Below are 22,557 nucleotides of genomic sequence, written 5' to 3' on the forward strand. Positions count from 1 at the left end.
TAAGGAATATGCTTCACAATATAACTTGTGTCCTATGATATAATTCATACATTCTTGAACTTGGCCAAGAAACACACAGGACATGCGCTAATCATGCTCTGAGGAAAACAATACTATAGCTCGAAATCTATCCTTCTGTAAATGTAGATTCTACAGTTAAAGATTACGCATGTTTTACATATTCCGACATACACTACACAAACATTTTTTAACAGTTTTGTTCACGAAGCGGGAAAAGGCACCTTATTACAGTTCAGAATGTCTGTAACAAAAGATATATTTCAGAAAATACTACCTATAAAATATAACACAGAATAAATATTTACAAAATATACATACTCATAAAAGGAAACAATTACAGAGTTATACAACTTTATACAACAGATGGAAGATTCTTGTGCCTGATGGACAACCACAGCAAATCTGTGATTGCATCTTCAACAACAGCAGCTGCTGTTAAAACAACACAACTAGAGCTACAGTCACACTCTGATACTCTTCCTGATCACATTATGTAGTTTACTCCCAAGAATATCTGGGTTTACTTGATGCTGAAGTCCTGGTTTTGGTTGCAAATACAATCCTCTGCAGTGCTACAGAGCTCAGCAACATGTCCTGTGTTTGTATCACGACTGCTTCACTGATTTTTCACACACACAACAGTTCAGTAAATGTCGCAGCATTTATTAATTCTATTGCTACATCCAACCTTCGAGAAGAAGGCAATATGATACTCTGACACATCAATGTAAGTTAAGGAAAAGGGCTGATGTATCACTTCCACATTTTGTTAACTAATATCTACAGTCTTGATGGCAAGACAAGTCTCTGCTCTACTTTTGCTGCTTCAATACAATTTCTGGAAGTCAGGCACTATGCATTTTTAAAATGATGAAATACAATGAATAAATGCTTGATAGCCAAACATTTTCTTAACTATGAAATGTCACTCAGTTTATAATAATTATTTAAATGGATTTCCTCCTCTAAATTTCAATGAGTTTACTAGTGCTGTCTTCTAATGTTTCGATGCACTCAAAGGCGTGATCTCACTGACGACAATGTCTCTTGCTGCAGCCTCCTCATGATTCTGTGATAACTTCATTTGAAACTCAAAATACAGAATAAAGTAACTATTACCAATGACCAATAAATTGAACTAAATGAAAGAGTTAAGTGTTTAACTCAAGTTCTTTTTTTGGGTACTTCTGGTTCCACAACTACATTTTTTACATATTTCTTTTTTTAAAAAAACAAACAAAAAATAATGTTACATGAACATTTTTGAAAGACTGACACAACTACGAATTTTTAAAATGTGTACTGGAGATTCCGCACACGTGCATAAACTGGAAAAAAAAAGACAGCTCATTCTAAAATTTAAAGAGCAATGTGTCATATTCTTAGTGCTGTAAGTTGACATCAGGCAACAGGCCTGGACCTGGACTGTCGGAGTGGTCTGCACTCAGTCAGTAATACCGAGGGTAGCACTTGAAATCCCATTGCTCCAAGCAATGGCTGCAATCCGGCATCAGTTGACAATGTTCCCGACACAGTTTTCAGTAATGTGGTTGTTTGAAGCATTGGTGGCCTCTGCAGGACGAAAGGCACGTGCGTATGGGAAGAGAGAGTGACAACGTGCTGTGTAGTCTGCCAGTGTGGTCGTAGGGCAGGTTCCCAGCTCACCAGTCTTCAGCAGGCGAAGTACTTCTGTGCAGTTCTGTTTAAGAAACAATTAATTATTAATAACTGAAACACAAGTCTGTGTAAATTAAAGGAAATTAATCACATTATTTTTCTCTCAAATCATGTATATGGTCATTATAATCTACACAATTTTTGAAGCAAATGGCAGTCATTTTACAAGACAAAATGCTAACCTGAGTAATGGAAAGTCCTGGTGTAGTGCAGGTACTTGAAAGATAAAGGTAACAGCTCATGGAATAGTAAAAGACCCATAACCAAGAGTTGAGAACTTCACCAGCTTTCAGACATATCCTTTCCTGCCACAACCTAGCCGTAGAGGCTTGCATGTTTGTGTATCTGCCCTACAGCTAGAAAAAGGATTCATCCAAAAGTTAACAAAGTTCTCAGTCTAATTTATTTGTCTTTCAGACACTCAATGCCTCTACTACTCAGTGAGTTGTTACCTTTATTCCTTAGAATTCTGAAAATGTTCTTGGTTAATATCTGACAGTGAAAGGGGGTAGTAATGTGTCTGTTGTAGAAACTACTACTTACCTAAGGATTTAGGGAAATATTGAAGATCTAAAAATTGTGTAGCTCAACTTTTACTGCTTGAAAGTCAGACTGCTTCATTCTCTTTAATTACGTAAGAATTTTAAACCTGTACTACTGTACTACTCAGCTGTTTGAAAATGTCACAATAGTTTTTTGTGTACCCCACGGAAATATGCATCATACCTGGGAGGTGTGTGTGTGTGTGTGTGTGTGTGTGTGTGTGTGTGTGTGTGTGTGTGTTTGTACTATTTAGTTATGAAGGAGGACGCTGTATGAAAGCTTAACAAAGTTTTTAGTGTTATTAACACTTCTATTGGCTGCACTATATCTTAACTGTATAGTGAGTGGTCCTTTCGTTATTTTCATTCCATACAGGACTTTCAGTATCATCCTGTTACGTATGCCAGAATACACAAATTCAACAGAAAGAGCTTAGGCAGTGTAGGAATTGACATGCTCACCTGTAGATTTACGTCAGCAATATCCTTATCCAATTTGGTAACCAATTTTAGTGCAGTCTCTTGTTTAGATGGGTCAAGACGATACATCATTTTAGCACCTGAAATATTACAGATAACTGACTACAAGATTACACACTGTTACCAATATAAACATGCATAGCTAATGCAAACTTCTCTCTGAAGTAACAAAACCTCATCCTGAAGATAGAGAAAAATCAGATGTGGAAGTCCCAAGTGTACAGACTAGTGGAATGCTCAAGGTGGGCATACAACATTTAGCCTGTATTTCCATTTTAGTATAATGATGATGAGGTTGTTTAACCATTATGGTGCTCATTGTGGGTGACATACAGTTAACACTACTAGCTTGATCACTAGTTACATCACACTATTCTCCATTTCATCCTGTACAGAAAATACAATGCAGTTGGATTCTTACTTTATCACCACTTCAAGTGAAATTACTGCACAGAGTGAGGCGGAGAATAGTTTGTGGTGTCTTTACACTGTCTCTGTCTCGCATCACACAAACCTTGGACTAACTTCAAGAAAGGATTTGCCAAATGGAAGTAACATTACATGTCCAAAGAAAATCTGTTGTTACAACTTTAAATACAAAATAAGAATAGAAAAGTGACTTCAAGAAATATCATAGTGAAATTAGACACAAAATAATATCAGACATATTTTATGGATTTTGTATTACTTTATTTCTGTGGCCATATGAACTTAAGAAGCACAGAACATTTCTGTGGCCATATTAACTTAAGAAGCATAGAACACAAAATATGCAAATCAATTTGTCAAAATATGTAATGTATATTTGCCTGCAGTTCACATAAAAGTTGAGGGACACACACACACACACACACACACACACACACACACACACACACACACACACACAAAACACTACTACTAAATATAACAACAAAAGCAAGAGGAGGGACATGGTGTTGAAAAATAGTTTACACTTCACCACAAGTCAGAAATGCTCTGTTACATATTTACTGTAATCAAGACAACCTGACATGGAATAATGAATGTCACGTTTTCTTCTTGTATTGTAATTACGCACATCATTGTTCCTTTTGAACTGTGGATTACTTACAATAAACTTCAAATGGGAATAAGTGCACTGTGAAGCAGTAGCCAGGGTGCTCAATTCTTTAAACATATGTTTACAAGATGATCACAGGTGAGCACCACATGTTATTCTTACAGAACATTTTTTGGGCAATGAAGACGAGTTACCCCAGAACATTATTCCATATGTCATGGTTGAATGAAAATATGCCAACTTACCAGTTTCTCTCTCCCTGAGATCTGCAAAAGTGCAAATGTGGATGAACTACATTGTTTTAAGAGTTCCAAAATGTGCTTTTTCCAGTACCATTATGCTGATGCGCTAGAGATGCATGTTGGACATTATAAGGAAAGACAGGAAAATAAACATACTTATCCGGAGACAAGGTGGAGTGAACTTCTTTTGTACATGTGCAATAATAATGAAAGGAAGTCAGGTAAATGATAGTTAACAGAATAAGGAAGTACTTATCTCTTAGAATCCAAAAAAGACTAAGAGGACAACTACACAGATGTGTGTTATTGAAGACTTAATCAATAGAGAAAACTGGAAAATGCCTGAATCCAGCAGAGAATGTAAAATGGCTGACAATGGTGATAACAGAACAATTCCCTCTAGAATATCCATCATTTCATGATTATGATCAATGAATTAGATCCAAGCCAGAAGCATTTTCATTATAACAGGTATTAATATTTTCACTTTCCATTCTATAATAATAATGTCACATAGAAGAAGTGTAAGTAGATGAATGGCGAACATTAACTTCACTTAATGAAGGTTTATTCAGCACTTGCACATATAAGAGCAGGGAGCAAACTGCCTCCGGCTCCAACACATACGGTACATATACAGCTACAGGACATTCCCGTACAATGAGTCTTGCCATTTGTGGATACTTCTAGAATGTACTCGAACCGAATATAGAAATTAAAATTTCTCAGTTCAGGTGAATTTTGAACTCACGACCCTCCATGCAACAGTCTAGTCTCATAACCACTACATTACAGCGACTGTGCTACTCAGCTTCTTTTGCGACATTGCTCCCTCCTTAAGAGAACAGCATCCCAATGTTATGTCGTCCTAGTCCGGGAATGAGTCATCGATCCTGCATACTCTGACTCCCAATGAGTGATGTTCGATCTGGCGGTGATCTCAGGACTTCCCTTGCCACTACGTTCTTCGTCACCTTTCCGCTTGTTGCCTGTTGCTGGAGCTTTGAATTTACCCTGGGTTGCAGGATCCTTGTAGGGCTTCATTTGAAGGACGTGGACTGTATCTCTGATCTTTCGTCGTCTTGAGTCGGGGTCAGCCTTACAACCCTATAAGGTCCAAAGTAGCGCCTGAGGAGTTTCTCAGAGAGACCAACCTTCCAAACAGGAGTGAAGATCCAGACAAGGTCACCAGGCTGGTAGACGACACGGCGGTGGCTCACATCATACCTTCGGTGATCATTTTCTTGAGCCTGCAGCATGCAGAGTTGAGCTAACTGCTGAGCTTTCTCAGCTCTGGTTAACACCTGGCCGATGTAGTCGTCCTCCACGTCATCAGGCTGTAACGGAAACACAGTGTCCATCGTCGTAGTCGCCTCACGCCCATGCTCCAGGAAAAATGGCATAAATCCTGTCGTGTCTTGTTTGGTGGTGTTGTAGGCAAACGTCACGAAAGGTAGCACCTCATCCCAGTTGCTCTGCTCGACACTTACGAACATTGATAGCATGTCGGCTAAGGTCTTATTAAGGCGTTCAGTAAACCCGTTATTTTGCGGATGGTAGGCAGTTGTCATGTAGTGATGTTGCACCGAAGGTTTATCTCTGTCACAAGATTTGATTGAAAAACTTTCCCTCAATTCGTAATTAACGAGCTTGGGGTACCGTGTTTTAATACAATGCCTTCTATGATGAATTTGGCTACCTCAAATGTTTCGGCTGTTTTCACAGCTTTTATAATGGCATAGCGTGTCAGATAATCAGTGCAAACAATAATCCATCTATTGCACTAGCAGACGTTGGAAATCGTCTGAGGAAGTCAATCTCAACACGCTGGGAAGGCATTTTGGCCGGTGGAATTGATATGAGTCGGCCAGGTGGTTCCTGAGAAACTGCCTTTCTCCTCTGGCACTATCGACAGTGCCGACACACAGCATGTGTTTAGAAATCACTGGTAGCCACCTCTTTCCAAATGGATCAAAGTTTTTCTTGCAAAGTAATCCATTAACTACCTTCAATTATCCTTTCACATCCTCTGACCGATTTAAGGCAAGCATAATTTAAGATATCTTGGCGTCCTTCTTCCGCACAGTAGAGAGATCCTGGAATGCAGCGAGACAGTCACTATCTTCATCAAAGTCTTGATGGTCTTGCACGGGGTTTCTTGAGAGACAGCCATCATCTTGGTGTTTTCTTCCACTTTTGTACACTATGGTAATGTCATACTCTTGAAGACGTAGTGCCCACCTGGCGAGTCGTCCTGTTGGATCCTTAAGACCTGTCAACCAACAAAGTGAGTGATGGTCTGTAACAACTGTGAATGGCCTTCCATAGAGATACTGTCGAAATCTGCACATGGCCCAGGTCACCGCAAGACATTCTCTTTCTGTAGTTGAGTAGTTTCTCTTGGCTTTTGTAATTGTCCTAGAAGCATACGCTGTAACCTCCTCTTTTCCATCCGAAATCTGCACCAGAACAGTACCAATCCCATACCCTCTGGCATCTGTGTGTAGTTCTGTAGGTGCTCTCTCATCATACAGACCAAGTACAGGGTCAGTCGTCAGAGCTTTTCGCAGTACATCGAAAGAATCTTGTTGAGCACTACCCCAGATAAATTTAGCATCGGCTTTTAACAACTCTTGGAGTAGCCTGACTTTGCTACAAAAGTCTTTGATAAAATGACGGTAATAAGAACATAATCCGAGGAAGCTTCTCACATCTCTAATACTTTTGGAAATAGGAAATTCCACTACAGATCCCACCTTTTCTGGGTCTGGCCACAAACCCTCATTTGACACAAGGTGTCCTAGTATTCTGATTTCTTTTGCCATAGACACTTCCTTGCATTAAGTTTTAGTCCACCTTGTTGGAGATACTTAAGAACAGTCCTCAGTCTTTATATATGTTCATCGAATGTCTCTAAGAACACTATAATGTCATCTAAATAGCAAAAAAACATCATCCACTTCAGGTGCCTTATAAGATTATCCATCATTCATTCAAAAGTTGCTGGTGCATTACACAAACCAAACGGCATTACCTTAAAATCATACAGGCCCTCAGGGGTGATGAATGCAGTTTTCTCACGATCAGCTTCATCTACTTCGATTTGACAGTATCCCGAGTACATGTCCATGGTTGAGAAAAACTGAACCCCGTTCAAACAATCTAGTGTATTGTCAATTTGTGGAATCGGGTAAACGTCCTTTTTAGTTATCTTATTAAGCTTCCTGTAATCAACACGACAATGGGCTCTGCGAAGGCTGAATGACGTCATTCCTCATCATTTTCTCTACCTCGTCACGAATTATTCGACGTTCCGTTGCTGAAACATGGTATGCTCTCTGGCTTATTGGTTGATGGTCTCCAGTGCTAATCCAGTGCTTTACCGTTGATTTGTCTAATCTGCTCTTCCCCTGTGGATTGAAGCATGCAGAGAACTCTTGAAGGATGACAAGTAGCTTCTTTTGTTGTTCCTTAGTGAGATAAGAAGATAGTCGAGCTAGAAGAACTTGTCTCATAGTGGTAGCACTAATTTCACCCACAGACACTGCATGGGAGGTTTCCATGACGCTCAGTTGATCTGCAATTAAGGGCTCAGCGTTTGCTACGCACGTGTGTCTTGGAAGGGTCTGCAGATCTCAGCAACAGTTAACTATCCACAATTCACCGAATCCGTTCTCAAACGAGATGACAGAGGCTGGGAAGACCAAGTTATTCTTCAGTGGTATGCTTCTCTTACATTCCACTACAAGATCCATGCGTTGATGCATGGCACGACAGCTACCTTTCTAGCGCTGACTGCAGGAATGATCACTTCATCCAGCACGCATAGTCTCCACACACTCGGATGCGCATCTTCCTGTCCACAGTATCTCATCTCGTCTAGCATAATCTTCGACCGACCACAATCTATAATTGCCTGAGAAGCTTTCAAAGAGTCCCATCCGACAATGACGTCATGACTACACTCCTGTAAGACGACGAATTCTAAGGGCTGTGTATGGCCACTTATACCCACACGAATGACACATCTTCCTGCATGTTTTACGTATTTCCCATTAGCCACATTCAGAAGAGATGTTTTGCTGTTGACAGACACGGTTTTCTGCGACTGGCGATGGTACTTCTCCGAAATGACTAAATATGATGCTCCAGAGTCCACAAGAGCTTGGGCTGGTTGGCCATCCATGAAGATATCAATGTAGTTTCCTATCATTTTTGTAGTGATCGACGGCGGAGGATTTATCTCTTCGGTGGCCTCACCTTGAAGGAAGGTCGCACCCTTTAGTTTTCCAGGTTGCGGCAGAGCTTCTAAATGGCGATGTAGACCTCGATTGTCGTGTTGGGGCGCATCCTCTCGAGTGGCTAGCTTGTGGCGATGGTGACCTACACTGTCCTGCACCCACATATTCTTGTACATCTTCGTTGTCCCGGAGTTGGCATCGGCTAAGATAGGTCTGCTGTCTTCTGGCACGAGTGCCATCAAATATCCGCCACCTTTCTCGACAACAGTGCACCACATGTCCCGGTCGTCCACAGTGGTCGGTTATCCTGGGTCCTCCATACGTCAGTCTTCCTTGGTGCCTAAACAGGTTTCTCATGCGGCATTGTAGGAACTTAACTTCACCTGGGTCTTGACTTTAAATATTTCACCGTTTTAAAGAGAAATGAAGGCCGAGAGATTGGATTCAATGTCTGTTTCACTTCCTCCCTTATGACCTCTTGAAGCATCTCGTTTTTTGCTCGTTGTACAATCCAAGTGCCTTCTAAGCGTCCTCTCTCAGTTTCTGACAAAGAACACTTGTGAAATCAGTTTCTTCTTCCATCACAGACATCGATACGACGTTTGGAAGCCGTTCAAACTTCTTGCATGTAATTCTTTTTTGATGCATTGTCTCGATTTATGAAGTCGTCTGCTGTTGAAACCTCCTTCAGGAGTAAGGCTTGATACATGTCCTCAGCAACACCCTTCTTGAGATGTGCAATCTTGTCTTGCTCCCTCATTCTATGATCCACTATTTTACACAGCTCCAAGACATCTTGAATGTAGGATGCTCTAGTATCTCCTGGACGCTGTGCCCTGCACTGTAATTTATCTTCAACCTTGCATTTCTGTTATCATGTGTCACCGAAATACTTGCTCAGTTCCGCCTGGAATACCTCCCAGGTTGTGAACTTCTCCTCGTTGTTCTCATACCATTGCTTGGCAGTGCCCTCCAAGTAGAAAAATACATTAACCAAACACACTGTGTCATCCCATTTGTTAAATTTGGCTATACGCTCATAAACCTTCTGCCACTTGTTTGGATCTTGGCCATCATCACCAGAGAACCCGGAAGGATGTCTCATGTGGTGGCACATAGTTGCTGTCATCGTGACATCCTCTTCTTCTGTCTCCAATAGATTGCGATCTGTTGAATATGGCTGGAACTTGGGTTTCTCGCCATGTAAACGGTGGCTCTGTCATGGCATGATGGGAACCGCTGTGTCATCGATAATGTGCTCTATCACAAGGTCCAACACCCAGCGTATCCACCAGAATAATGTTACGTAGAATAAGGTGTAAGTAGATAAACGATGAACACTAACTTCACTTACCAAAGGTTTATTCAGCGCTTGCACAAGAGCAAGGAGCGAACTGCCTCCGGCCAGAACACATACGGTATATATAGTTACAGAACATTCCAGTACAATGATTCTTGACATTTGTGGATGCTTGTAGAATGTACTCGAACCAAATATAGAAATTAAAATTTTTCATTTCTGGTGAGTTTTGAACCACAACCCTCCGTGCAACAGTCTAGTCTCATAACCACTACACTACAGCGACTGTGCTTCTCAGCATCTTCTGCGACAGTATCACATAAATAGATTTCATCCAATCAATGGCATTCGGTTTGCATCACTAAAACAGCACATGTAACAATATAGTCATAAATAACACAAGAGAACTACCAATACTAGAAATCATTATCATCATCATCATCATCATCATCACACCATCGTTATCATAAAGTGTTCCCATTCACTAACTAGGTCTGTTTTGCTCATGTAAGTCTCTCCATTTTCCCCTATCTTTCTATCACTGCTCTGTCTTCATCCTGTTCCAGTCCTTTTCTGTCAATTTTCTCTCTCAGTATTTTCAACCCACTATCCACTGGTCTTCATCTTATCATTTGCTTTGGAGCCTAAATTCATGTATCTTACATGGTAGTCCACCAACATGTTATTTTAATTACCTGTGCTTAAGCCTTGCCAATTGTAACTGTTCCTGGATGGGTGCTTCCTTTATCAGTCCCTGCTATCTTCATTCCTTATTGTGTCTTTTCTTGTTATTCCAGTCCTGCTCTTGTGAATTTTCATTTCACGAGCCTTTATCTTGATAAAATTTCACCCTTCTCTCTGACTCTTGAGTTCCCCAACATTTCAGCTGTTGCCCTGCCACAGTGAGTGCCGGTGTAGTCCTCTCCGTCTTCCTGGACACAATCATGAATTCACTCTTTCTCACATGAAATTTCGTGCCATATAATCCTATCACCTCTATCCATGCATCTACTTACTGATAAACTTCATCCTCCTCATTCCCCTAGATCATATGGTCATCAGCAAACGCCACCATTAACTTAATGAAATCATCTGCAATTCTTTCTGCCACCAAGTACATTATGTCATCCATGAAATCAAAAAAAGTAGAAGTGAAAGCACAGTCATTGTTTTGAACCTCTTTCCTGCTTTATCCTTTCTGTTGTAAAAAATATTTTTAACATAGCTTTAACTTCTGTGACACCCTTTTTCTATGCCAGCTGATGGGTCTCTGGGAAGCTATGTTAGACCTACCAAGGCAGTAATAGATCAAATCTTGTTATCAATACACAAATCAGTATTTAAAAAAAGTTTAAAACTAAGGTAGTCCTATAGTAATTATGTTACAATAATATTTTTTTCTGTTGCACGTTCTAAATAAACTAACGATTTTTGAAGATATTTACACTGCCAACAACCATTAAAAATTATTTACCTTCAATGAGTGATTGGAGGGAATTTGAGTGTGCTGCAAGGAACTGCACATTCATCTGATGAGGATCACGTCCACGAAAAATTGGCAGCATCTCCTGTCGCAACACAGTAGCAACTGCAGGGTCCAACGTGGCCTGCCACCTCTCCAGCAGTCCATGGCCCACAATAAGACACGAGTGTAGTTTTGGATGTTCTGGCTCCAATCGATATGCACGTTTCATTGCTTGCAGCATCAACAGTGGTTTTCCTGGCAACAGTTAAGAACCGTGATAAAAACTGCAAATTACATCTAGTTTCAACTGTCTTACTATCTTCTGCACACCTTGTGGGCTATTTCTTATTTCTTACACAGTCTTTGGCATCGGAAAAGCAAAGAGTTGTAGAATCAGTTTTATGGGGGTCATTTAACATTCAAACTATATCTGCAATTAATGTTTAGACGTACAGTATAGCGAGACACATATCCAATCAATTTCAATTCAATTGCTCTCATCTGCTTCACAAACTACAACATACAATGAAACCATGTACTGGACAGTGATTAACTTAACTAACTATAGTGCTGTGCACAGAAGAAGGCAGCAGCACAATGCATTCTGTGCTGAGAGAGATGGAGAATAATTTATGGTGCTACCAGTGTGCTCACTGTTGTCACAAGCCTTACACTCCTGCCATCCTCTGGCAACACTGAAGTGAGCACTACATCTGGCCACTGTTTCTCCTTCTGACTCTCCAGAGTAAAAAGTATATGCTTGCTAAATTATAGCTGTCACTTCTTGAGTAATTAATTAATGTAAATAAAAATTATTAATTTTTTCCTTGATATTGAGGGCATGGAGCTTTACTGTATGGTCAAATGATGATGGCGTCCTCTTGGGTAAAATATTCCGGAGGTAAAATAGTCCCCCACTGAGAACTCCGGGCGGGGACAACTCGGGAGGACGTTGTCATCAGGAGAAAGAAAACTGGCATTCTATGGGTCGGAGTGTGGAATGTCAGATCCCTTAATCGGGCAGGTAGGTTAGAAAATATAAAAAGGGAAATGGATACGTTAAAGTTAGATATAGTGAGAATTCGCGAAGTTCAGTGGCAGGAGGAGCAAGACTTCTGGTCAGGTGAATACAGGGTTATAAATACAAAATCAATAGGGGTAATGCAGGAGTAGGTTTAATAATGAATAAAAAAATAGGAGTGTGGGTAAGCTACTACAATCAGCATAGTGAACGCATTATTGTGGCCAACATCGATACGAAGCCCACGCCTGCCACAGTAATACAAGTTTATAAGCCAACTAGCTCTGCAGATGATGAAAATTTAATAGTCATGGGTGACTGGAATTCGGTAGTAGGAAAAGGAAGAGAAGGAAACGTAGTAGGTCAATACGGAATGGTGGTAAGAAATGAAGGATGAAGCCTCCTGGTAGAATTTTGCACAGAGCATAACTTAATCATAGCTAACACTTGGTTCAAGAATCATAAAAGAAGGTTGTACACATGGAAGAGGTCTGGAGATACTCGAAGGTTTCAGATTATGTAACGGTAAGACAGAGATTTAGAAACTATGTTTTAAATTGTAAGACATTTCCAGGGGCAGATGTGGACTCTGACCACAATCTATTGGTTATGAACTGTAGATTAAAAGTGAAGAAACTGCAAAGAGGTGGGAATTCAAGGAGATGAGATCTGGATAAACTGACAGAACCAGAGAGCATAAGGGAACGATTGACAAGAATGGGGGAAAGAAATACAGTAGAAGAAGGATGGGTAGCTTTGAGAGATGAAATAGTGAAGGCGGCAGACGATCAAGTAGGTAAAAAAACGAGGGCTAATAGAAATCCTTGGGTAACAGAAGAGATATTGAATTTAATTGATTAAAGGAGAAAATATAAAAATGCAGTAAGTGAAGCACGCAAAAAGGAATACAAACATCTCAAAAATGAGATGGACAGGAAGTGCAAAATTGCTAAGCAGGGATGGCTAGAGGACAAATGTAAGGATGTAGAGGCATATATCACTAGGGGTAAGATAGATACTGCCTACAGAAAAATTAAAGAGACCTTTGGAGAAAAGAGAACCATTTGCATGAATATCAAGAGCTCAGATGGAAACCCAGTTTTAATCAAAGAAGGGAAAGCAGAAAGGTGGAAGGAGTGTATAGAGGGTCTATACAAAAGCGATGTTCTTGAGGACAACATTATAGAAGTGGAAGAGAATGTAGATGAAGTTGAAATGGGAGATATGATACTGCGTGAAGAGTCTGACAGAACACTGAAAGACCTAAGTCGAAACAAGGTCCAGGGAGTAGACAACATTCCATTAAACTACTGACACCCTTGGGAGAGCCAGGCCTAACAAAACTGTACCATCTGGTGAGCAAGATGTATGAGACAGGCGAAATAGCACCTGACTTCAAGAAGAATATAATAATTCCAATCCCAAAGAAAGCAGGTGTTGACAGATGTGAAAATTACTGAACTATCAGTTTAATAAGCAAAATACCACCACGAATTCTTTACAGACGAATGGAGAAACTGGTAGAAGCTGACCTCGGGGAAGATCAGTTTGGATTCCGTAGAAATGTTGGAACACGTGAGACAATACTGAACCTATGACTTATCTTAGGAAATAGATTAAGGGAAGGCAAACCTGCATTTCTAGCATTTGCAGACTTAGAGAAAGCTTTTGACAACGTCGACTGGAATACTCTCTTTCAAATTCTGAAGGTGGCAGGAGTAAAATACAGGAAGCGAAAGGCTATTTACAATTTGCACAGAAACCAGACGGCACTGAGAAGGGTCGAGGGGCGGCATGAAAGGGAAGCAGTGGTTGGGAAGGGAGTGAGACAGGGTTGTAGCCTCTCCCCGATGTTATTCAATCTGTATATTGAGCACGCAGTAAAGGGAACAAAAGAAAAATTCGGAGTAGGAATTAAAATCCATGGAGAAGAAATAAAAACTTTGAGGTTTGCCGATGACGTAGTAATTCTGTCAGAGACAGCAATGGAACCTGAAAAGCAGCTGAACGGAATGGAAAAGGTGTTGAAAGGAGGATATAAGATGAACATCAACAAAAGCAAAACGAGGATAATGGAATGTAGTCGAATTAAGCCAGCTGATGCTGAAGGAATTAGATTAGTAAATGAGACACTTAAAGTAAAAAATGAGTTTTGCTATTTGGGGAGCAAAATAACTGATGATGGTTGAAGTAGAGAGGATATAAAATGTAGACTGGCAATGGCAAGGAAAGCGTTTCCGAAGAAGAGAAATTCGTTAACATCGAGTATTGATTTAAGTGTCAGGAAGTTGTTTCTGAAAGTATTTGTATGGAGCGTATCCATGTATCGAAGTGAAACATGGATGGTAAATAGTTTGGACAAGAAGAGAATAGAAGCTTTCGAAATGTGATGTTACAGAAAAATGCTGAAGATTATTTTGGGTAGATCACGTAACTAATGAGGAGGTATTGAATAGAATTGGGGGAGAAATTTGTGGCACAACTTGACTAGAAGAAGGGATCGCTTGATAGGACATATTCTGAGGCATCAAGGGCTCACCAATTTAGTATTGGAGGACAGCGTGGAGGGTAAAAATCGTAGAGGGAGACCAAGAGCTGAATACACTAAGCAGATTCAGAAGGATGTAGGTTGCAGTAGGTACTGGGAGATGAAGAAGCTTGCACAGAATAGAGTAGCATAGAGAGCCGCATCAAACCAGTCACTGAACTGAAGACCACCACCAACAACAACATGTAACTACATGGTCACAGTTTGCTGAAAGATGGTTTGCTTAGATGATGGAATTGTCCTGTAAGACAATGAGATGAAAGAGAATGCAAGAAGTTAATAACAACTGCCAGCAAAGAGCAGCAGTGGGTCCAGAGACAAGTAACCTTGCAAGTGGAATTTTCAATTTTGCATGTAACAATGATGGGTTCGAGGAATGTTTATAAACAAGATAGTATTTTTTGTTCTAGGACAGGACTGGACTTTAAAGAATCTAAATATTGTTAAAAAAACACCTGAAAAAACATCAATTGGAAACAGAACACTAAAGGGTAATGTGTTGTGACAACAGCATTATAGGTTTGTACATCATCTCACGTGTGAAAATTTTAAATGATATGCATTCATTTTGATTTTAATACAGGCCCACCCAGTAATTAGTGTACTAAGTAAACTGAAATTTTATACTTTTTTATTACATCTGGAAACATTTATGCAATATAGGTGAGCTATGAACCAAGTGCAGTCATGCTGCAACCAAGTTATCAAAAATTTGAAGGCACATTAAAGTGCAGCCACAGTTTCATACATCACATATGCAAATAGGGACAGTGCTGACTGAGAAAAGTAACAAATGATTAGACTGGACCTTTTGTGGTACTTCTGTCCATAAAACAGTATGGAGAGCCTACACTCTTTAAATTTTGTGTTTAGTTAAAATGTAAGAGAATAAAATTTCAGTCTGCCTACTCTAAAAATATAATGATGTTAAACTGAAATTTAATTTAGATTTAGGTGTTTAGGCAGCCTCAATACTGACCAAACTATTCAACTTTCACTGAGCTGGCGAACTGTTCAAGCCACAAATTTTCTGGTGTTGCGCAAATGGAGGACACAAGTGATAAGGACTGTTGTTGTTAGAATTAACCAAGGCAGGACAAAGGCATTTTTCTGGAACTGTAGTGCACCTGTAGCAATTAAGTAGTTGCAACTGGTGTGATAAAGTGCATTCTATTTGCGGTTCCGACAGAGGTAACATAGTTGACTGAAAAGGGGAGGGCATAGGACAGACATCACTGATTTTCTCTAACTGTGTGAATAGAAGCAGGTGGGTGCCCCTTTGAAGTTCCTAGAGTATGTTTGTTGCCAGAGTGAGTCATAGGAAAAAAGAAAAAGCCCTCTAAATATTTTCATGTAGACTGTGACAGGCATTTGAAAACCAACAAACAAGTTGTGTCATAGGGCAGTGGTCAAGTGCACCGACTGTCAGTTTCCTGGCTCGGATTCTATTCTGGCTGCTACCTTGACTACTTTTTTTTTTAATTCCTTACAGTGTCACTACCCAATTGCTGTAATTTTTTTGTCATCACTCGATCAGAACAGCCTTGTGTATCCTGAAATCTTTCCCATGATTTGGAGTTGTTGACTGCAATTTGGTCACTTCCATCACCACCTTGATTATTTCTCTCCTCCAAATTTGGAGATTTTTTTCCAAAATTGGAAATAGTGATTTTATTTATGGTAACTCCTTTCTGTATGAAAATAAACAAAGTTGATGACTTTCTTCCCTTCAGTCAAGGACACCAAAGTGAAAGAGAAATAATTGTTAGGATTGTAGTCATCATTGTTCACGTCTGTACTTGAAGGAGGATCCTGTTACACATAAAACAGGACTCTCATTTTCAAAGGACATTCGATGAATTCAGAAAAAAAAGATGAATGACAGACATGGTCAAGAATTTATGCCAGTAAATAACAGAGAGGTAGCATTGCATACTTCAGTCATAGCACTAATTGTTAAACAAGAAGTTCATGATGAAACTGAAAAATTACAAAAGAAAACAGAAATATTTAAAAAAGAAAGTCAAAGTATCTAAAGGGAAAGTTCTCAGTTCAGATCCATGACCATACAGCAACTGGGAAGACGAAAGTAGATTAATTGGAAAACTTCAAGATCCTGGAGATGATGTCAGTCAAAGGAGGCATGTAGGTAATCCATAACCAGAAACTGTGAATAAAAATGGAAGTTCAATTGGTGGAAGGAGTTTCACTTTGAAAAGGGCAAAAAGATCACAAAGAATTTTTGTACTGTTGTTCCTCAAGGTAAAATTCACTCGGTTTTGTTTTTCGGCCATTTTCAATTACCTAAAACGGAAATATTATACATTGGATACATTAGTGATGCTTGTGATTTTGACATAGGAACAAGTCAAATCTGTAGATATACTAGCCGCATTATAACTTGCTTTATGAATGATTCTTTAGTAGTGTATTATGCCAAATATGTCTGTGGTTCTGTGACTGCATGCTATGCTCATAAAATAAATTATAGAGGTTTTTCACTGTTTTAGCAGCACATTACTTTTGAGCAGTTGTTGCAAAGCTCTTATATATAAGGTCCATGTTTTAACGTACTTAACACTAGGAAGATAAGAATTTTTCTCCAGAAATTTGTTAATTAACCTACATAAGCTTTTGTTTTCAATTACATTTAATTACGTTCATCATTGGTGTAAATATGACTTCATATAATTTCTTTGAAGTAATAGTTCTTAGAAAAATCTTGTATGTAAAATTGATAACAGTACTCTAATGAAACAGTACTGAAAACAGAGTCAAGTAAAAACTGCTTTATAGTTGTGTGATATTTCGTATTATAGTCATATTTATTAATGAGTGTAACAATAATTTTACATTCTATGATTCTGCAATGCTCCATCAGAGAACTGGTAAAAAGTTGTCTAAAAACTTCCCATTTCACAGATCTTTTTTCTCATTTAAAACTGTCGGATTGGTATTTTACATAGATGAAAATTTCAGTTTCTTCCATGACATCCACAATTTTTCCTTTCTGTAACTTATGTTATATTTGAAGTGATCCATCAACATTAAGTTTTTTATGGTTTATGGTTGATGTCTTTTAAGAGTGCAGCAAATGTGGATGGATTATTGTCGCTTATTGTCGTGTGTTCTTTAAATCATGTGCTAACTTTTCTTCCTGTTTGTCCAGTATAAAATTCTGAGTATTATTTTCAGTTTATTTTTTTGGTACTCCAACTGCGAAAATGGCTCCGATTTCCATGGTGTGTGTCTCTTCAAAAATCGTTGTAAATTTTTAGTGCTTCTGTACCTGGTAAGTAATTTTGTCAGAAATAATACCTAGACATGGCAATACAAGAACTTTATTTTTCTATGGTTCATTTATGTTTGATTGGTTTTCGTTTTGAATCACATGTCCACTAAGTTTTTAGGATAACCATGACTTATAGCTATAAGTCTCTCTCTCTCTCTATTCTCCACAGTGGTAAGTTGATCAGTCTAGTGTGCTCACGGGTGGCATTGTTGGTTGTAGTTATATTTATGTCTGTTGTCAAATAAGCGTTATGATTTGTCGTTTGAAATCCAAAAGTGTGAGAGAGGGAGAGGGAGAGATTATACACCAGGTACAGAAGCACTAACAATCTACAACGATTACTGACACACACACACACACACACACACACACACACACACACACACACACACACACACACAATGGAAATCAGAGCCATTTTTGCAATCAGGAATCTAAAAAATTAACAGTGAAGAATGCTCAGAATTTTATATCAGACGAACCGGAAGTTAGCACATAATTGAAAGAACACACAACAATAACGGCAATAACCCATTCACATTTACTGCACACTTGAAGACACCAACCACAAAATACCTAAAATAGATGGATCACTTCATATATTACGTAAGTTATAGAAAAGAAAAATCATGTATGTAATGAGAGAAATTATAAATTACAGAAAGGAAAAATCATGTATGTAATGAAAGAAATTGAAATTTACATTCATCTAAAAGATCAGACAGACAATTTTAAATGAGCAAAGAGACCTGTGAAATGAGAAATTCCCAGACAACTTTTTACCGGTTCTATGACAAAAGCATTAGAGCAAAAGCATATGTAAAATTATCGCTACTCATTAATAAATAAGACTGTAATAAAAACATCACACAACCATAAAGCAGTTTTCAGTACTGTTTCATTAAAGTACTGTGACTGATTTTATACATAAGATCTTCGTTCAAAAATGATGTGCTCCCACAATAAGAGAATAAATATTTACAAGTTACTTTCAAGAAATTACATACAGTCATATTTACACCAATGATGTATGATTATTAAACATGATTCAGAATAAAAGCTTAATTAACAAATTCCTGGAAAACAATCCTAATCTTCCTAGTGATAAGCATGTTAAAACACAGACCTCACATATAAGAGATTTACAAATCTGCTCGAAGCAACTTGCTCCTAAAATAGTGACAAGCCTCTCTAATTTACTTTATGGGTGTAATATGCAGTTATAAGACCAAGGACATACATGGCGTAATATACTACTAAAGAATCATCTGTAAGGTAAGTTATAATGTACCTAGTATATCTACAAATATGACTTGTTCCTGCGTCAAAATCGCAAGTGTCACCAACGTATCCAATGTATAATGCTTTCGTTTTAGATACTTGAAAATGGCCTTAGGCCGAAATTGTACAATTGTACTTGAAATAAAGAGAACGGCAGCTGAAGATACCATGAAATTATTCAAAAAATTCATCACAGCTGCAGATCCTCTCGTACTGAAAACTACAGTTCATAATTAACCATGCCTTATAGTGGGGATTATTAAATGTGGATGGATTTCAATTGTTTGAGGAACTTGAGGAGGAGTACAAAGCAAAATTCTGGTCATCAGGGATCCTGCAACATTTAAGGATACAACTATTAGGATCTGTGATTTATAATAAACCATGGGGTGGATATAGAAATTTTGTTACATCAAGGAGGTCAAGCCCTGACCACTACTGTGAAGTTGATGAAGCCTTCAGTGTCTAACTGTGGAATGGATCAAGACTGCGTGGACAGCCATGTCCAATGCTTCAGTTGTGAGAAGCTTAAACAAGAACTGTTGTGTAACAAATGCATTAAATGCGGATGAAGATGACTTGCTATGGCAAGAAACGCAAGATAACCATGACAGTGGCACCGACATGCAGATTTAGTGGACCATTCCAGTGAGGAGAACTACGTGGCATTTGTATCTGACTAAGGGAGGTCTCATTCAGTTTCCTGTAATAAGGTAACCATTTGTAAGATTTCAAAATAAATACTTTTCTGCAATCCTTTGTTGAACAATGGGGGGTCATCTTGGATTCAGAGATATTTGGTAAATCAAGTCAAATATCTGGATGAAAGAACTCATGAATCACATTTAATTAAAATACTAATTAGCCAGTTATCAAATGCAGCTAAAGGGAAACTTATAGGCCGAATTTAAGGAGAATGTTCAAGTGTTACTGGAATTTCTAGATCAGCATGTTTACTTAAATTATTCTGAGAAAGAGTACGGCAATAAGAGGAATACAAACAGCATTAGTATGGAGAGATCGACAACAGATGGTAGGGTGAGTAGTATTCCTGTGGTGGATTACTGTGAGTAATACATTAACCACCTCAAAATTTTAACATACATTTAGTAGTGGCAAACATGAAAGACCAGATGGTCACAATAAGAAAAATGAGAGAGAGCAGATGGATATAAGAGCACAGACATCTATATAGGTCTAAAATGCTGATAAAAGTACATACATTTGTTAGCTCATTCCCAGAGGGAGGCAATGTCAGGGGATACTTTTTCCTGACATAACTGGACCCAATGTAACTTTTTTTTTTTTCTTTCCTCCTGCATTTTTTGTAACATAATGGAAATGAACTACGAGTGAATATTCAAACTTTTATACATAAGATTCTAAAATTATTAATTCTTTTTTCAAATGTAACTGCCTGGGCATGGGTCGCTGAAAGATGCTTTGATTAAACAATGGCAGTGAGCAGCGGCAGATCCAGAGACAATTACTATTGTAAGCAGAATTTTTGATTTTATGCAAACAAGAGGCATTGAAGAATTTATATAAATGACATGATTATGTTTTGTTCCACAAAGAATTAGATGTTTCAAAATATATGTCTTCTAAAATATAGTAAAAAGACATTGGGGGAACGGAAAGCAGAAGGGTAACACGTTGTGAAACTTGTTTTCTAGGTTTATTTTTCTTATTACATGTGGAAATCTTAAATGAGGTGCATTCATTCTGGTTTTAATACTGGCCCATCTAGTGATTAATGTATCAAATAAATTGAAATTTTACACTTTTTCCTTATGTCTGGAAATTTTGAAACAAATTTTATACCAAAGCACCCTGGGACTTACTAATGGTAAGTATGGTATAAGAACAGTCATATAAAATATATCTCCTTGATGTAATACAAATTACCTATGAATACAGTGTAAGCATATTGCACACTGATGATCAAAAATTTGAAACATATTCAAGTGCTACCATGATTCTGAACACTACAGATGCAAATTGTGCAGTGCTGACTGGGCATTTACGTCTAACAGAGAGGGCCCAGAGTTCAGAGGAATTTGGTAAGAGTGTCGTCCTGTTATTTTAGCACTGTTTTCTCTAGCTGTAATAGACAGGTGCATTAAATAACAGCTATAACTGTTAAAAATTTGTCATGATTTCAGCAAAGATGTTATACAGGCTGACTAGCTCACAAGTACTGAATCGCCAGAAGTCGGGAGGCTTTAGCCAGTAGCAATTGGTTTTTGGTCACAGCCGACATTACATAGAAGACAGTACTGTGTGGGGGGTAGCCACTGTTGTCTGCCAATTTGCAAAAGTACTTGCTCTATTTTTATGAAATACCTACTCAGCATAAAAAAGGTGGATTTTTGAAGATTAAATAAACCCAGAACTAATGTAATAGTTATGATCTGTGAGGAAGATAAAGGTGGAACTCTTCAAAATAAAAGTTGAGGTTACTCCTAGTTAATGTTGTTTATACATGTAAATGAAGTCCCACGCTTTTTGACACGGCGTAGGTGAATGATGCGGGAGACACACGCCACCATACTAGGCAAGGTCCTAATGGAGATCGTTTGCCGTAATGGGGACGAATGATGATGATGACGATGACGACACAACAACACCCAGTCATCTCTAGGCAGGTGAAAATCCCTGACCCCACCGGAAATCGAACCCGCGACCCCATGCTCAGGAAGCGAGAATGCTACCGCGAGACCACGAGTGGCAGACTATTTATACATAAATAGATATATTTTACAAACTACACACGCGTCCTGTGATATGCACTCACGTTTTCTGGAATATATCTCAAATGCCATGAGATGGGTCTCTATGTGATCAGCAGCAAGTAGTTGCAGTGGCTGCAGGAAACGTATAGCTTGCTGCAGAGGATCTGGGGCACGTGCTAGCTTGTCAGGCACCAATTCGTCTTGTGGTGGCGCATCAGGCTCGCCGCCTGCGCCGCCACCAGCGTCTGCAGCCTGCTGCCTCGACTTGTTGTGCTGTTCACGCTTTTCCTGCGCTTGTGCCGCCTGCTGTCTCTCTCGTTCAGCCTTGCGTAATGCCTTACGTTGTTTGTTGCGCAGCTTCTTTAATTCTGCTGGAGCTAGGTTCTCTGTAAGAAAAAATGCAAGGTCAAAAATACTGCTACAGTGATACATTCAGAAAAGGCTTAATGATGTGTTTTTGTTTGAGTATATTACGGGAGAGTAAAGGATGTTTCATAGGCTATTACTTTCAGCAACATTAAGAGAATAATCTTGGAAAAATGCAAATGTGCGTAGCTCACATTCACAATAACCATGACTTTTTACACAGAATTACTGGAACAAAAGGGCAACTTAAATGAAATGTGTGCTTACAGAACTACGTAAGAAATGAAACAACAAATCCTCCATC

General features: G+C 38.8%; 1 protein-coding gene across 1 annotated transcript in view; it reads right to left on the minus strand.

Annotated features, from left to right (window-relative positions):
• Positions 1–259: 259 nt before the first annotated feature.
• Positions 260–22,557, minus strand: part of LOC126412683 (N-alpha-acetyltransferase 15, NatA auxiliary subunit) — a 282,849-nt gene continuing 260,551 nt past the window's right edge. Inside the window, exons 12-15 of the mRNA XM_050082390.1 lie at positions 21,950–22,273; positions 11,020–11,265; positions 2,703–2,800; positions 260–1,720 (exon numbers count right to left, since the gene is read on the minus strand). Coding sequence (XP_049938347.1) covers positions 1,532–1,720; positions 2,703–2,800; positions 11,020–11,265; positions 21,950–22,273 — 857 coding nt within the window. The 3' untranslated portion in view covers positions 260–1,531. The remainder of the gene's footprint in view (positions 1,721–2,702; positions 2,801–11,019; positions 11,266–21,949; positions 22,274–22,557) is intronic.

Source organism: Schistocerca serialis, chromosome 7 (genome assembly GCF_023864345.2).
Source record: "Schistocerca serialis cubense isolate TAMUIC-IGC-003099 chromosome 7, iqSchSeri2.2, whole genome shotgun sequence".
Taxonomy (NCBI): Eukaryota; Metazoa; Arthropoda; class Insecta; order Orthoptera; family Acrididae; genus Schistocerca; species Schistocerca serialis.